General features: G+C 31.9%; 1 protein-coding gene across 1 annotated transcript; it reads right to left on the bottom strand.

Annotated features, from left to right (window-relative positions):
* Window positions 1-1,455: 1,455 nt before the first annotated feature.
* LOC136973607 (alpha-tocopherol transfer protein-like) lies at window positions 1,456-16,326 on the bottom strand. Its single transcript, XM_067268345.1, has 5 exons — window positions 16,228-16,326; window positions 8,248-8,490; window positions 4,878-5,071; window positions 3,280-3,393; window positions 1,456-1,831 (listed from the first exon to the last, which is right to left on the bottom strand). The coding sequence occupies exons 1-5, from the start codon at window positions 16,313-16,315 to the stop codon at window positions 1,481-1,483; spliced, it is 990 nt and encodes a 329-aa protein (XP_067124446.1). The 5' UTR covers window positions 16,316-16,326; the 3' UTR covers window positions 1,456-1,480.
* Between the last annotated feature and the right edge of the window lie 343 nt (window positions 16,327-16,669).

Below are 16,669 nucleotides of genomic sequence, written 5' to 3'. Positions count from 1 at the left end.
ATCTGAATTAAAGCGCTGAATGTACAGTACGTGCAATCTGCAAGGGGTAGTCTCCAAGTAGGCTTTTCTGTTTGAAACTGGACCCTACTTATGTATTAAGTAAAAAAAAAAAATTCTGAAAACTCAATCTTACCATTCATTACTGAGACGTAAACTCACCACCGACTGTCAATGTTTAGTGATTTTATTTTCTGGTGACAGTTGGACAAATTCTAATAAAAAGAATTGCTTACTACTAACTGAAATGGATCTAAACACAAAGTAATATTTGATGCGTGTAGTTGAAAATATATTTCTCATTTTAACTGCAAATACTAATAAACTTTATGTTCCATCAGCGATCAATAAAATAAAACAATATTATAAATTTAAATTGTTAGAGGTAAAATACTTCTTTGTTATTTCGTTAATAACAATTAACATTTTATTAAATTTTCAATAAGTTTTTTATAATTATTATTTATGAAAAGTAGGTGATAGAAAAAACTTAACAAACAAGTATTCGTGATATTGAAGCGATTAAAGCCGAATAACAAATCCTGTGTGTCCATAACAATTACAAAAATCATTTACAGAAAAATCACTTACATTTTACAGAAGAAAATTGAAAAGACAGCGGTGAGTAGAACTGCTTTGATCTGTAAAATAAAAAGGATAGTCCAAAAATCAGTTAGTACGAAAACAATTTGGTTATTTCGTACTAACTGATTAAAGTTAGTACGAAAAACTAACTGTTATGTTTTTTCACGATCCGCGGCCGGCTCGCCATTGGCTTATTTCATGTGGAATCTTTTTCAGATGTTTTAAAGTATATAAAATGCTATTTAAATTTTGTAATCGAAAAAACATGCACTACGTGTAATTATGTTTACCTTCTTTAAGATCATTTTTATTTTTACTTTTGATCAAATTGTTTCTACATCTCACTTTTTTCATCTCTTGCTCTTACTGCACTTTTAGAAATGCAGCAAGATCAAGAGAAGTAAGGAAAACAAATTAAAATAAACAAACTTTTAGCACTTTGTTTGTCTTAATTCACTTTCCGTCTGTGTTGAGCAATATCTATTCTAATCATTAAATAGAAATGATAATAATATCTATATATTTATTCAATACTATTTGTGTTTTTTTATCGCTTAGCAGCTTATATAAATATATATGTACAATATTCTAATAATACATAAGTTTTATATAGTTGTGTTTACTAAGTAAATAAAAATGTCCATTTTAATTTAACATTTTTATTTAAACCATGATACAGTAAGAAAAAACAAATGATACGAAATGTCTTCAGTACAATATCGGTAGACGCTTTTCCCCAAAAAATATTCCATGCTCAATTGAAGATTGAATACGAACCTTCATTTCAGTATACAATTTTTAAATGACGTGAAAACATGGTTAATTTAATAAATCTGTTATTATTTGCAAGGAGAGAAACTATACTAACATAACCCAGAACAGCATAATTGTATATTATTCAAAAATGTGTAATTTCCAATTCTGAATCTTGTTTCAGAGAAGCCATAAATGCTTCCGGATCATCGGAATAACATTTAAATTTTTCTTCCGATTTCTCTAAAAACTTTTTAACTTTTTCGTCTTCAAAATCTTCGCCAATATACGTAAATTTGCCTTGACTGAAGTGTTTGTTTCTTTCCTCTTCGTACAGTCTCAAATATTCTTCGTTCTTGCGAAAGAATTCTTCGTTGGCTCTAATCATGTTATTGAATTCACTCGCATCGGAAGGCAAATTTCCTCCCAATTCCAAAGGCAAGAAATTCGGATGGATAAATTCGTGCAAAGTAGACATGTCAGAATGAAAGTGCAACTGCAAAATGAAAACATGTTCTGAGAAATTAGTGAAACAATACATAAAATAAGTAATTTGATATTTGAAAATTTAAAATACGTGAATTAAAATGCGACGAAAGTATGACTTTATTTGTAGCTATTAGATACTATATCTATATGTCTGCCTTTCAGACTTGTATTGTGAACAAGTTTGATGTCATTGAGAATCGAAACCACAAGAACACAAAGAGTGATGGGAGCCATGGAAATCTTCAAACCAAAAATATTTGTGGAAGATACTTCGAAATCCTCATATATTACGATGATACTGTACAACTGTACAGTCAGTAAATTGTAAACAGAAGGATTACGATAAATGGAAACAAGAATAATCTCGCACATCAGGTAAACGAGAAATGAAATAGTACTGTCAAACCAACACTTTTTACAAATATTACGTTGCGTGATGATTCTTATTAACCAGGTATTATTATACAGTTATTATATAATAATATACGTTGCTATGTTCTCGTATTTTCGCCATGTTATTGTGCAGCTGAAAACTCGTCGTTTTTCAAGTGTTTACGATAACCAGTTTATATATAAATTTATAAATATCAATAATAAGGCTTTTTAATATTTGTTTACAGTATATCATAATTTAAATAGAGTGAAGTTTAAAACATAGAATGTGTACACGATTGGCGACCGATCTAGTGCGCCAATAACATCAGATTAAGTTCCTAAACTTCGATTAGCACGTAACAGTTGATCAGGGTTCGTCGGAAAGACACCTTGCGACAATTTAGATGGTTGATGGCTGGTAGCTATCTTCCGATGCCGAACAAACAGAGCCCTGGGACCCGTCTCGATTCAAGCTTTGATGCGTCGACTGATGTCCAAGCCGAACTCGATGAAATATTTTCTGCTGCTAACGAACTGTTCGGACAGCGTAACGTCCCCGAGCGAACTTCTTGACAACCCCCGTCTATCTGTTCTTTTTCACATTCCGAGAGTAAACTCTCCCTTTCCCGCCTCGACCTTTACCCTTTACTCTCGTCGACGGCGTGTCGGATCACCAACCGGTGTTTATCTGTCCGAATTCCAACAGCCGCTTCCTCAACCCTCTTCTTGTAACGGCGACCGTTGCGAGTCCAAAAGAAAGGCGGGAATCGTGTCTACTCGATTCCACCGGACAAATAGGATAACGTTTCTTTCCAAATCCAATTAGAATCAAACATGGCAATTTAGAATAAACACGGACAGTTCATGTCCTCAATAGTTTTGGGTTCATTTTTTGATATATTCAGCACGTCTTTTTTTACATTTTTTTACAATATTAGGTTGGTGACAAACAGATCATCTTAGTATCATACCCCAAGTTTCCGTACAGGAGGAAAACATTGTACTTTACTAAACATTTAGTAATTGATATCAATAAATAACATAAAATTATTGAAATTATAATTTCAGATCTCTACTTACTCTTTCCTTCAGTTTAGTCGGTAATAGAGGAATCGACATAGTTAAAATTGCTTTTATTATAATATTCATGTTGACAAAATGTACTTCCTTGTATCGAAGCGGATAAGTATCTTTCTACAAATACATATAACATTATTTCAAAAAGTAATTCATTTTTATACAGATTTATTTTTATTAATATAATTTATTTTATTATTAAATATTATGAATATGTGACTCGTTAGAACCATGTAGCATAATAATAAAAGTGCAATACAAATTGTTATAATCATTAGGAATATATTATATAACGTATGATTAAGGAGTATAAGACTTATATATAGAACTTATATAAGGAATATATAACGTGTGACTTATTATGTAAAATTTACACAATAAGTCCTTTGGATATTTTTGCATTTACTAGCTTGATAGATATTTGAAGATTACGCAGTGTAAAGTTAATTAATTACACGATTTCTATACTTGTTTGAATATTTAAAATATTTTGTGTAGAAGAATAGCATTGTAATTTATAATATCTTCTTTTGTTATAATTTTTACTCCGATTGGATGGCAGCAAGACAGACTAACATGCCCGATTTAAAATTTATTCATAACGAATTTAATCAGTAGCAGAATTCCACTAAACCGAACTACTAATTTCTTGAATTCCATTAATTCAACCAACTAATACTTGATTATCTTCTTTAATAATTCGCTTGATTGTCTAATGAAAACTTAAAATTTGTCTAAAAATAGATCAAAATTATGAACGATATCTTGTTGACAGAAGAGAAATTTCATTCGATACCCATATAATTTGAGGGACGATAAGTTTGGAAATTGAAAATGGCCGAACACGAGATGCAGACAAATAATTACATCTTTAACCTTTCACGTTTTGTCTTAGAGACTTTAGAAAAAAAAACTAGTTCCAATTTTGGAGCAAAGAGAAAAGGATATATTAAATTTCAAGTGCCGGACTCAAAGTGAAAACATATAAAGTTTATGTTACGATGCGCAAATCTTATAGGGCCTAATCTAGTGTTTTTTATTAAATATAAAAAAATGATTTGATGGCCGGAAGGTAGAGGCAGTTAAAGCCCAGCCTGATGCTTTCAGAAATCCAGGATGGATTTAGTAGGTCGAAAATCTTTATGTCGTTCTCTCCCTCTACATCCGGCCCCCTCCATTTCAGTATGGAAGAACTATTCATAAGAATGATTTAAAAAACAAAGACTTTGGGTATCTACAGAACAAAAAAACTAAACAAAATCCCAAAAAATGATAAATACGAGTATCTTATTCTGCAATGACTTTAATTAAGTTTTTAAATACGAAAACATTTTTAAAATACTTATATTTTTTGTTAGTATCATTCCTAAATTATGAATTCTCTTTTACGTTTTTGTGCAACACGTCGTAATTTCCTGTACAAATAGGCTAATTTCTGTTTAAAAAACACTGCAATACATGCGCTATACTTCCATAAGTACAGTACATAAATTTTCGATATATTTGTTAAAAGTACATAGGAAATTGTGCTGTGTTTCCATTATAACTTATTTTACTGTATTACAGGTTATATAAATTAACGTTAATCAATAATTTCTTACCAATAGAACGTTCAAAGTTGATTTGATAAAACTTGGTGACATTTGTAGAAATTGTGATAATGTTATTCCACCAGCATCTATAATTACAACGTTACAATTCTCTTGAGTTCGATGAAAATTTAACATCAGATCCCAGATAAGTACTGTAGTACGAAATGCATCTGTTATATTTGCAACAGAAGTATCCCATTTACCTAAGAAAATCAATTGTTTAATATAAGAATATGGCTTACACGCATACCTAGAAGCATGTTTATATTTAAATTTAATAGAGTTAAGTAGAATAATCGCTAATAGAAAAATAATTATTCGTCTGCAATACGAAGAATCGTCTCTAACATAATATTTAACTAAAAAGTAAAAAGAGCTCATAAAAATAAAAAGAAATTAATTGCTAAAAACTTACAACAGCACTTATTATTGTAAAATTGTGAACGATAGCTTCTTTCAATTGTTTTATTCATGATATTAGTGCAGTTGTGATGACAAATTTTCAAATTAATTATAAGAATATTTTATACATAAACAAAAATGTGTAACATTGTTATTTTTAAATTCTCCCAAAAACGTAAGCGTTATTAAGCTTCAAACAGGGTGATGAAAATCGTGGTTCACACAAACACACTAACATAAGTACAGACAAAAATAATTCCCAAATTATTTTGCATTTTCGATGTTTCAAGGTGGCCTAAGTCCAAAAAATAAATATCTTGGATATCATTTTTTTGTCCGATTGCCAGACTTTTCCTCTGCTTTATATAACGACCAGGAAAGTAAAAACGGTTTACATAAAGTAAAGAATAATTAATTAAATATCCAACCAGCTTTCTTTCAAAAACTTAATAATACACCTAATATCGCTGAGAAAACTTATTTAATGACAAATCCATTAAGCTAAAAACGTTTCAAATTAAATAAGTTCTCTCAGCGATATTAAGTGTTTTATTAAGTTTTTGTATAAAGTAATGCTCGATTTGTGACCATTTGGGAATTTTTTAAGTTGTAAGTATATTTAATATTTTAAAAAATATTATATATAATATACAGTATTTTAAAATTTTATTTTTCAGTATGTGCATTTGGCGGAAATGCGTTTTGCAAGTAAAGCAGAATATGTGTAAAATAAATTAATTTTTCGAATGTAAAAATCATCGTTTAATTGGGTGTCGTGGGTGAGTGGCGAATAGAGATTTAGAAAAATCATTATTGGACATCTGAACTGAATTCATTTAGTGAATTAAATAATTAAAAAAATTTAAATATACGTATTTTACATGACAGTTATTACTGTTCCTTTCAGAATATTTATTATGACACTTTCTACTCTACATTACTGCTGATTAGATAGATGAAAAAACTAAGGCGATAGGTTATCTCTCTGAGGAATCGAGGATCGAATCAAAGCAATCGAAAAACTTTGATTATTTTTCGGATTAACCATATCCCTCACCACAAAACACAAATTAGAAATGGGTCATCCCAATCTTGAACCTGGTTAAACTTACAATGTGCTTGAACAAAAACTACGGTTTGGGAAGTCTCGACATTCTCCCGGGACACCCACGATCAAAGACCCGGGACTTCTTAGAATAAAATTAGAATCGAGTTCATTTTTGGCGAGTTGTATCAATAAAAAAGCAATTTTAGTAAAAATCAACATTTATTGAACATAAAATCAAATCCTAACATTTATAACGTTAATTAAAGTCTAAAAGATTCGTATGTTTAATTCTTATAATCATACATTCATTTTTTGGCAGTAAAATCTTATAATTATAAAACCAACTTAGTAATCATACCAATCATTAATAATCATCACCTAGTCTCTATTCGTTAGTCGTATAACTAATATAATGAAGTAGCAATTAGACTTCTTTTCTGATTTAATAAAACAGGCATTTAAAAAAATCAGAGCATTTACAGCTTTGTCAGACAATCTGTTTCTGATTTTTGTAATAATGCCTCCGGACAAGGAGAACACTCTCTCGTTATCAACAGTTGTCGGTTTTATTGTGTTTAAAGCTTTATAAAGTAGTTCCAAACTTTCAGTACGTTCTTCGGTTGCTTCAAATAACTGGAACTCCTTTTTTAATGCTGCTGTGAATCTTTTTGCAAGAATTTCGGGTACATTTTCTTCGATTTTTTTGATTGCCTGTTCCATTTGACTTTGAAACGACTCATCGGGTTCGTTGTGTACAGTAGAACTACTGGTACTGGGTACGACGTCCATTATTTCCAAATCTTAACAGTTATCTTAAAATCTTAAACGTTAAGAGGGTCTTTGTCAAAGACCCTCTTAACGCTCACAGTGCAGAAGGTCCCGAAAAACATCCTATTTTACATATAAAGTCTTAAGATATTCACATGATGTTCGTTATATATTTCATAAATAGATAATACCGTCAAATTCGAACAATAATTTTTCAACAACCGAGAAATATAATGTTATTTTCTTCTATATTTTTTAAACTCTTACGTACAAATTCTTTATAATCTTTTATTTAAAAAGTTGTAATAATAATAAACTTATAACGAATACATTCTTACATTACTTTTAAAATATTATTTTTGTAATAAAAAATAACAAATTTAAAGTAAAATTTTACAAGTGTACAAAATTCTCCTTGTAAAATAATTAAAATTCTTTAACATCAGTAAGTAAAGAGTGAAGGAGAAGTCTCCAATTGTAAGTGTTATATTCGTCTTTGTTTATTCCCTCACAAGTAAAACGTAGCGCTATGTGAGTAAGAAACAATTCAAGTTATTTTGATGATAGAGACATGTAACCAGCAGACGTTGCTGAAGATTTTAACTGGTTATATTCAAACATTACATTCATCAAAAACAACGTTAGAGCCAGGTTTATAAATATTAAATATCACACGTTATTAGTTAAAAGATTCATATAAATTATAGCTAGTAGAAAATATATGCAGCTTGTTACTAATTATAATTAAGTTTCAGTTATCAAAATTGCGTACGACAAGTAACTTGTAACTTCATACAAAGTTATTCATTCAACACATTTTGCTTATTAATTTAATTAGTGAGAAATGTGACAATTACAAGCTTTTTATGGGACAGGTTTATGTCCTGGATTCAAGTACGTTTTCTCTGACTATTCTGTCTATCATCAAAATAACTTCAATTCGTTTCTTCTTATCGACATCCGCGTTTTATCTGCAAAAAATTCGCAAATGTCAACATAACTATGAAGGTTTTCGAGGTATGGGACACTTTGTACATATAATTAACAATATAAAAAATTCATATCAATTTCTGTAAATAAGTTAAAACACTAGATTCAATTTCTTAATTTAAATTTTTTTTACGCTTTTAGTATCAATTAAATAACGACAGGTCTACTTACTGTTTTGCACAAAAAATATGAAACTTCCTTTACTATCCGGTTTTGGTAAAATTTGACAAACACCCAATGACAAAACATGTTCCAATTTTGAAGGAAGAAGATCCTTAAAGTATTGAGGATGCCCTATTCTCACTTCGTAATAATTCTTCAGCATTTTCAAAGATCTTTGCATGTCATATTTTCTAGCACGAAGAATTCCAAGAAGAAAAATATCATCCATTCGACATTTTATTCCTTGATCTTCTGTTTGGAATGTAAAAAATAATATAATCTATTATTATATTTTAATGTAATGAACTTTCACCTAAATATTAATACTTATAAAAACAGAATATATTTTAATTTCATAACATAGAAAAGTATTTATTATTCAACAATAATCAGAATGACAAATTATATGTTTTAAATTGTAAAAGCCTTACTGTCCTTAAATTGTAATAGTAATGTTCAAAATAACCACCCTCAGTCGGTTTGACAAACACAGAGTTCATATTTACAATCCAAATGTACAAAATAATACAAGGAAGCGTTAAAATTAATTATGCACAAACACTAATCTAAGCGACAACCGACTATATCCGTACAAATTCGTCGGAAAAACTCTTTACGATCTTCGCAAACAGACTAGTACTTAGCAACACCTCCGAGTCAGGAACAAGTTCGTAACAAATCACTGGAGTTCACTTTCACCAGATTTCCGTAAGGTCCAACGAGAGAGATAGATAGCACTTCGATAACCACGATCCGAACCCGATCCGATGTTCCCGCCGAAACTACTGCTTATATAGCGGCCGGCGTTTGAATCCTCTGCCAATCAAATTCGAATGTTTCCACAACGTCCGGCCAACGGTCACTTTCCGCCAGCCAATCGTCCGTCTATCGTCGATTTGAAACACAACGGATCCTTCCAACGGAAATTTCTAACGGCCGTTTCTAACGGTTTTTTCGTCACGAAAGTTCGTTATCTTAAACCAGGGCGGAAATCGCGCTCCTAGGCGATTCCATACCCTACAGCTGCGTTTCTCAAAGTGGGCGATAACGCCCCCTTGTGGGTACTGGAGGCTTTCAGGGGGGCAGTAGAAGGCTCAAAGGAAATTAGGGGGCATTAAGGAAATCTAGAGGGGCGATGGCAGACAAATTCTATCTATAAAAATCTGACTATAATATATATAAAATGCTGACAATCTATATATATTTTAATTTTTATTGAAGATCACAACCTGAATATTTCTAACACGTTGACTTATATTATAGCATGAATGAACTTATTATAGTAACATTATTGCATAAATATGCTAAAAATGAAAGTTCAAGAACGGCTACCAAGAATTTTGGCTGCAGAAGCAAATCTCTCAACTGTACCCTGAGTTATGGTCAGTTGTTCAACGATTTCTGATAGCATTCCCATCGTCGTATTTGTGTGAACGTGGATTTAGTGCTGTAGCAACGTTGCTAACTAAAAACAGAAATCGGCTGCAAGTTACTGAACGCGGCGACTTACGGCTGATTTTAAGTGAATTCGACCCTGATATTAACAAACTGGTCGAAATACATCAGATTCATCCTTCACATTAGATAAGTTTTAAATTCAAACTTTTCTTTTAATGTTAATAAAAATACTTCTAAATATGATTAAGTATGAGTTTTATTTCCTCTCATTGAAACATTCTTTGATCTCAGAAATAGGATATAGATCACACCCTATCTATCTTATCCATATAATAATGCATGTTCAAACATTATATTTGCAACTGTTTTTAAGATACGCAACAGATGGTAATGTAAGAAGGCAAGTTAAAAAATATGGGGGCAAAAGGAATTTTTTTAATCTCAAAGTGGGCGGTGGTCGAAATAAGTTTGAGAACCAGTGCCCTACAGTAATATTATTGTTAATTGTCTACTTCAGTGGTTCTTAACCTGGGTTCGACCGAACCCCTGGGGTTTGGCGAGTCAGTCTCAGGGGTTCGGCGGAGGTCAACCACCTGACGTCATCGTGACGTAGAAACCGTATTGGTTTCGAAAACTGATGCTACATAACATGTGTTCTATTGGGAAATATGCCTATATTTCCCAATAGAACACCTATTATACCTATATTTTGAATTTGAAAAATTTTATTTTATTTTTCCAATTAAAAGGGGTTCGGTGAATGCTTATATGAAACTGATGGGGTTCGGTACCTCCAGCAAGGTTAAGAACCACTTGTCTACTTGGACTTTACTTATTAATAGGACTTTATACTGGTATTTAAAGATTGGCACAGTAATGAGAGTTAGTTCAGGAAAGAACAAAATTTCTTTATTGTATCACCTGTATAAGTAATGCTAAAAAATTTTAAGTTATACAGTAACTTATTTGTTTTGTTATTGTCACTTTATAGTGTTTGATAGTAATACTGCTGATGAGGAACATGCTGGCCCGAAACACGTGAAATATGTGTACAGAAATTATTAATACAGGTGAAATAATAAAGAAATTTTGTTCTTTCCTGAACTAACTCTCATTACTGTGCCAATCTTTAAACACCAGTATAAAGTCCTATTAATAAGTAAAGTCCAAGTAGACAATTGACAACAATATTATATTCTTCAAAGTTTATTATAATTGTTCGATAAGATGTAATTACTAAAGAATGATTGAAATAATTTTTAATTTTATTCTTTGACTAATTGTACCAATTCTACAATCTATAATAAATAATTCTTTATTATTAACCTGTAATCTGTGATTATTACTTCTGATATATTGAGTCGGCTTGATGAGAAAAAGTAAATCAAGATTAAAATTCTGATTATATTCAAATTATTAATTATAAATAATAAAATTTGACATCAAGAATATGCTCACGGTTTTACCTTGGAAAAGGCCAATCATATACAATCTACATCAATTGCTTGACAGAAAACTTTTTTAAACAGATTTGAACATTCATGAATCTTAACGAGTGCGACTAATAAACATAAAAATAAACTTAAATTTCAATGTATACTAAGTGCAGACATCCACTATAGGCAGGGTATTTCTTCTGGTACATATCAAACCAAGTTATGCTCGTCTGTACAGTACATCCCATCACGGTGTAATGAACCTTACAAATATAAAGTATCGCATTCAGAGCACTGATTAGAATAGTTTTTGTGTATTTTTCCAATATACAAGATCGGTTAAAAGAAATCAATGAAATTAAAGAAACTGCAACCACGTTAGCATATAGAACACGGACTCTGCAAGGACTCATTACGAGTTATGAAGTAAATAAAAATAAAAAATAAACATTAATAGAATTTAAAAATTTACATACGCCATTTATTTTTTTCATCTGCTGGAAAGTTTGACTTCATATTTATGTTGTACTTTTTAAAGTATATTTTATAGATTTTTATTTTTATTTGTATTTTGTTATTTTTCTTTATCTATTTATTTAATTCCTGTTATTTCAACTTTGTGTTCAGAATAATTAAAATGTAAAAGTTTTAACTGTATGTTCTATTTACGAAAGGTTTTCTTAAAATTAATGGTCTATGCAAGTAGATTGAAAAAATTTGTAAATACAAAATTCTCTCAGCGAGTGTTCAGGTGTTGTAGTAAGGTTGTATTTTCTCTTTACTTAGAACACTTGGTACGAATATAAAGAAATATTGTAAAAAGCTCTAAAATGACTTATCGCTTGTTACTTAGCAACCCAAAGTGTTGAGTTTTGCGATAGAATTTACGGCTGGTTGCTTTTGACAAGATGCATATCGGCTTAAATAAAGTCAAACGGTATAAAAATCGGCAAAAATACAGCAAAGAAACGAAAAATATAGCGATTCCTTAACGTATTTTACATTCTGATTGCGATAATGTAATTTTGAGGAAATGTAACCTTTAGAGCAAAATCCGACTGCATAGTGTTGAGAAAACGCTTATTCGTTTAACTAGAGTTATGGTGCGACAAGGGGCGTAGCTAGGGCAGGGCGGTGCGGGTGTACCTGGTACCCGGTAGGCCTGTATATAAAAAAAAATTAACGGCTCGCCTCACATGACAGTTTCTTCGCTATGAGGAGACGCCGCGAGAGTTCGCACCAGCTGCAAATCTTACTATGATTTATTCTATAAATCTAAACTCATACGTCGCGACATCGCGTATCCATTATATCGTGCAAGTTGCTCGAGTGCGAAGATATTATAATTCAACAGTGTTTTATAAAAGAGTTAAAAACGGTGACACCACGATATCCGCACCGGGTGTCACCCATGCTAGCTACGCCACTGGGTGCGACTATGCAGACGCGAATTTAGAGCGAGCAAAAGGTTGCGAGCGATTTAGTTTTTCGCAAAGGCAAGCCATGCACAAGCGAAAAGCGAGAAATTAAGCTGGCGAGAGCGAATTTCTGGTTCTCGCACATATCTGACAGGTTTCGATATTTATCGCGTTCCGCCTCTTCTCGCCACACATTCTCGCTCGCTCGGAAAATTTCCTCGTTCGAGTTTGCATAGTCGCACCCTTAGGGTGCAACTAAGCAGCGAGTGAATTTTTCCAGCGAACGAAAAAATGTAGCGAGAAGAGGCGATGTTCAAACTCTTTGTTTCTCGCTCTTGTCTGCGTGGTTGTAATGTACAACCACAGCGTGAAACAAAGCGTGGAAAGTCATCACTTCTTATCGCCACATATTCTCGCTAGGAAAATTCGCATGCTGGCGTCTATGTAGTCGCACCCTAAGTCCAGATATAAATTACATTAGCTAAAATGTAGGATTTATAACTTTGTCGGTGAGTGGATAAGACGACTGAACACTGGTACTTAATGACAAGTTCGTGACAATCTTGAAGTTTAGACTATTCACAAAAAATAATAAAATATTTTTGAGTCTATCTTTAATCCTTTAATCCTTTAATCCGACCATCGAAGTAACAGCAATAATGGTTAGAAGAATGAACTTCTTTAACAAGTAAAACGTACGTAGAAAATTCACAAAGTTAAAACCGATCTAGTGTCAGCCTTTTATTAAAGAATCTGACACTTTTCTATTAAAACTACAAAAAATTCTTCTCATACATACTGTCCTTATCCCATTTTTACTGCTTCTAGCCCTCTGGTGGTAGGTACGAGTCATCCACTTTTTTGCATATGGTTACAATTTTCATGTCGACTCAGGATATTTTCTTCAGGATCCTCCAATAAAAGGCGTTAAACGGGATAGCCAAATAAAGTTTAGTTCACGCTTCTTTTCACAAGAGCCAGCGTTGTATAGACTTTCCTCCGAAGAAGCATCGTCTCTTGACTAGATCGGTTTAAACTTTGTGAATTTTCTACGTACGTTTTACTTGTTAAAGAAGTTTATTCTTCTAACCATTATTGCTGTTACTTCGGTGGTCGGAGTTAAGGACTAATGATAGACTCAATAATATTTTATTATTTTTTGTGAATAGTCTAAACTTCTAGATTGTGAAGAAAATATCCTGAGTCGACATGACAATTGTGACAAGTTCGTGTTTTACCAACGAGTTAAAGCATACTACATACAGTCGCTGTAGCGATGCCATGTTTAAAAAATTGAATACACCTCCATTATTTTTCTTTCAATGAAGATAGCGTGTTATTTGTGTTGCGTAAAGGCAATGAGTTATAATATTCTAACACGTTGTGTAAAAGTGTGGAAATGAAACGGAAGAGTTTTACAGTTAATCTATGTAGTATACTCTAGAACGTTGTGTTTTACCAACGGGATAGCCAAATAAAGTGTAGTTCACGCTTCCTTTCACAAGAGCCAGCGTTGTATAGACTTTCCTCCGAAGAAGCATCGTCTCTTGACAGTGTCCAAGAGTTCTTATTCTCTCAAACAACTAAAACCTATCATTAAGCACTACGATAAAGTATTAATTAAAATCGTATTCCTGATTCATTTAAAGTATTCAATTTTGGAGTAATTTTAATATAAATACATAAAATTAACATAAACTTTACTTTACGCTAAAAGCGGAGAACTGTGTTGAATGCAATTTCGAACCCTCTTTGGTAAACTCCTTCGGTTGTCCAGACCAAATATACAAAACAATGTTGCGAGAGAAACTGAACTTCTAAAGTTATGGAAAAAAAGTTGCAACATTGTTATATATACAGTGAGTTCCGCTTAACTCGGATACCAGTTAATCGAAGTAGCCGCTTTATCGGGCCAAATCTTAAACAGCGAGAACCAAACTAATAAATTTATAGCCTATATAATTTAATCGCTTAATTGGGACAGTAGCAAATAAGTAATTTAGCAATTTTTTATATATTTCAGTAATCTTCCGAAAATATGTAGGCACTACGTACACTAATGTCATTTAAGCCTAACGATTGTCAGAAAAAAGCGATTTTGTCTTCCTCGGGCAAGACAAAATTGCTTTGGTTTTTCCGGAGGGAGTCAGCATAGCAAGATGTATCACACGGGGATTTCGTCTGAAACAGACCTGAATGCAAGTTAGTGACCTTCTCCGGATTGGACCGACGATTCCCTTAAAAGCGAAGGGACAAAGATCGCCAGACAATTTTTTGAGGTCTCTTGACCGAGTTGCAAGACAGCTAGAGTTCCCTTGAAAGGTATTGTGTGCATAATTACGTCTTGATTCAGACAGCAACCATCTTATTGTTGAGAACAGCATTGTTCTGGCGGATTCTACGGACACTTTTGCCGACGAGGCCTAACTCCAAGTAAAGGACACTGTGCTTAAAGACCGTAAAATGACTTTAGGACGAACCCTTTTGTTTCTCCCGAAGGAATAAAGAAAAAAGTGCTCGTTCAGAAACGGATATAATTGTCAACGCTTTTGTACGTCACTAGTAATATTTGGCAACACAAGCAATATCCGAATCAGTTATCTATCGTCGTGAGTCTGCCATATTTATAGTATAAATATTTTCTGTATCTTGGTTTAATAAAGCATTAAAATAGGTATTTAATTTTTATTTTTACTTACTTATTTATGTACTTACGTATTGCATATTTTATTGTAGAATTTATCATTAGTTCGTTTAATTGGGTAACCGGCTTAATTGGGCCAGAATAAATTAGTCCCAATGTGTCCCAATCAAGCGGAATTAACTGTATTTTACATAACTAACTGAGTAGAAGAGATAAACTATGAGTTTAAATTACAGTATTTATAACTCTCGTTAAAGAAAATGCATCATAGAAGGTGTTTTTCATTACTCGAGTACCGAAGAGTCAGACTCTTACGTTGTTTTCATATGTATTTTGCATAAACAATATAAACGGTGAGCCAAAACAGAGTCAAAATTTCAAGTTAATAAATTTTTCACTCGCATTGAATCACAAAATTTACAAACATCGAGCAACGATATGTGCAAGTTTTCCAGCGAAATTTCAATATAGTGTTGGGAGAGCTGTTATACCATTTTAGATAATAATTGTTTTTAGTAATTATTATAAAATTACAAAAAGCTTAATTTTGATGAGTTTTATGATGATAAAAGTGAGTTTTGTAAAATATTTAAAATGTTAATAACGATTAAAACATGTCATTAAGTCTGACCTCAGTCGACATAGGAGACACAAACCCTGCTTATCTCCCCACCACTTGAAACTTAACCCCGAAAATTTAATATCATCAATCCTTAATACACAAACCTCCATGCAGATTTTTAACAATTTTCGACAAACACACCAGATTTATAAAGACTTAATGTGAGCAAACAAACACATGCTCGCTTACACTATCTAACATTAACACACAATCAACTTTTTTCTGCACTTCCTGACGTTACAGGTTCCTCTGAGTCCAAAAGTATAACAATTTTTGCAGCATTTATTGTCCAATTTCCGTGCTTATATATAACCGGGAAAGAAAAAACTTGCAAAACTTCGCTTAATCGATTGTAATATTATATATTAATTCTAAGTTTACACTACATTATATTTATACTCAACAGAGTAAAATAGAAAATATCTAAATATATCTAATTTTATTCTAATTGTAATTACAATTTCTACTTACTTATAACCTTTTTAAATGCTTGAAGTGCTTTATCGTCCCAACGAAATTCTTCTTTTTCTTCCGGAAATATTGAATCTTTAACCTCCATTACGCTTAGAAAATTCTGTGAACATTATTAAAGTTCGATTTAAAATGTTCTAACGTTTATCATTAATATTTAAAATTTTTAACGAGGAAGAAAATTTACTTTATCTTTATTCATCAAATTTACTCAAATTAGAAAAAAAACCCGGCTTTTTTCATTGCAAGTATCAAACTGGTTTTCTTATTATAAGCGAGGAAGAATTTGCATGCATTTTCCCAATTAAATTGACTCAAAATTACAATTTTATAATTAATTAATTAAGGAAACTTAATATTTATTGAATTTTATATGCCGAATTTTGAACATTTTTAACAATTTTATTGTAGAGCTTGGCTAGCATCGTCCTAGTGGATGGCG

Source organism: Centruroides vittatus, unplaced genomic scaffold (genome assembly GCF_030686945.1).
Source record: "Centruroides vittatus isolate TY-2023 unplaced genomic scaffold, ASM3068694v2 contig_3247, whole genome shotgun sequence".
Classification (NCBI taxonomy): Eukaryota; Metazoa; Arthropoda; class Arachnida; order Scorpiones; family Buthidae; genus Centruroides; species Centruroides vittatus.
Note: the sequence above shows the minus strand (reverse complement) of the source record. Positions and strands in the feature narration are given on the sequence as shown.

Excerpts from the sequence above, each read along its gene's own strand:
- LOC136973607 (XM_067268345.1), bottom strand. The coding sequence starts at position 16,315 with ATGGAGGTTAAAGATTCAATATTTCCGGAAGAAAAAGAAGAATTTCGT. Across the intron at positions 8,491-16,227 it reads AGCATTTAAAAAGGTTATAA|AAGATCAAGGAATAAAATGT; the intron begins GTAAGTAGAAAT and ends CATTCCAAACAG. Across the intron at positions 1,832-3,279 it reads CGACTAAACTGAAGGAAAGA|TTGCACTTTCATTCTGACAT; the intron begins GTAAGTAGAGAT and ends TTCATTTTGCAG.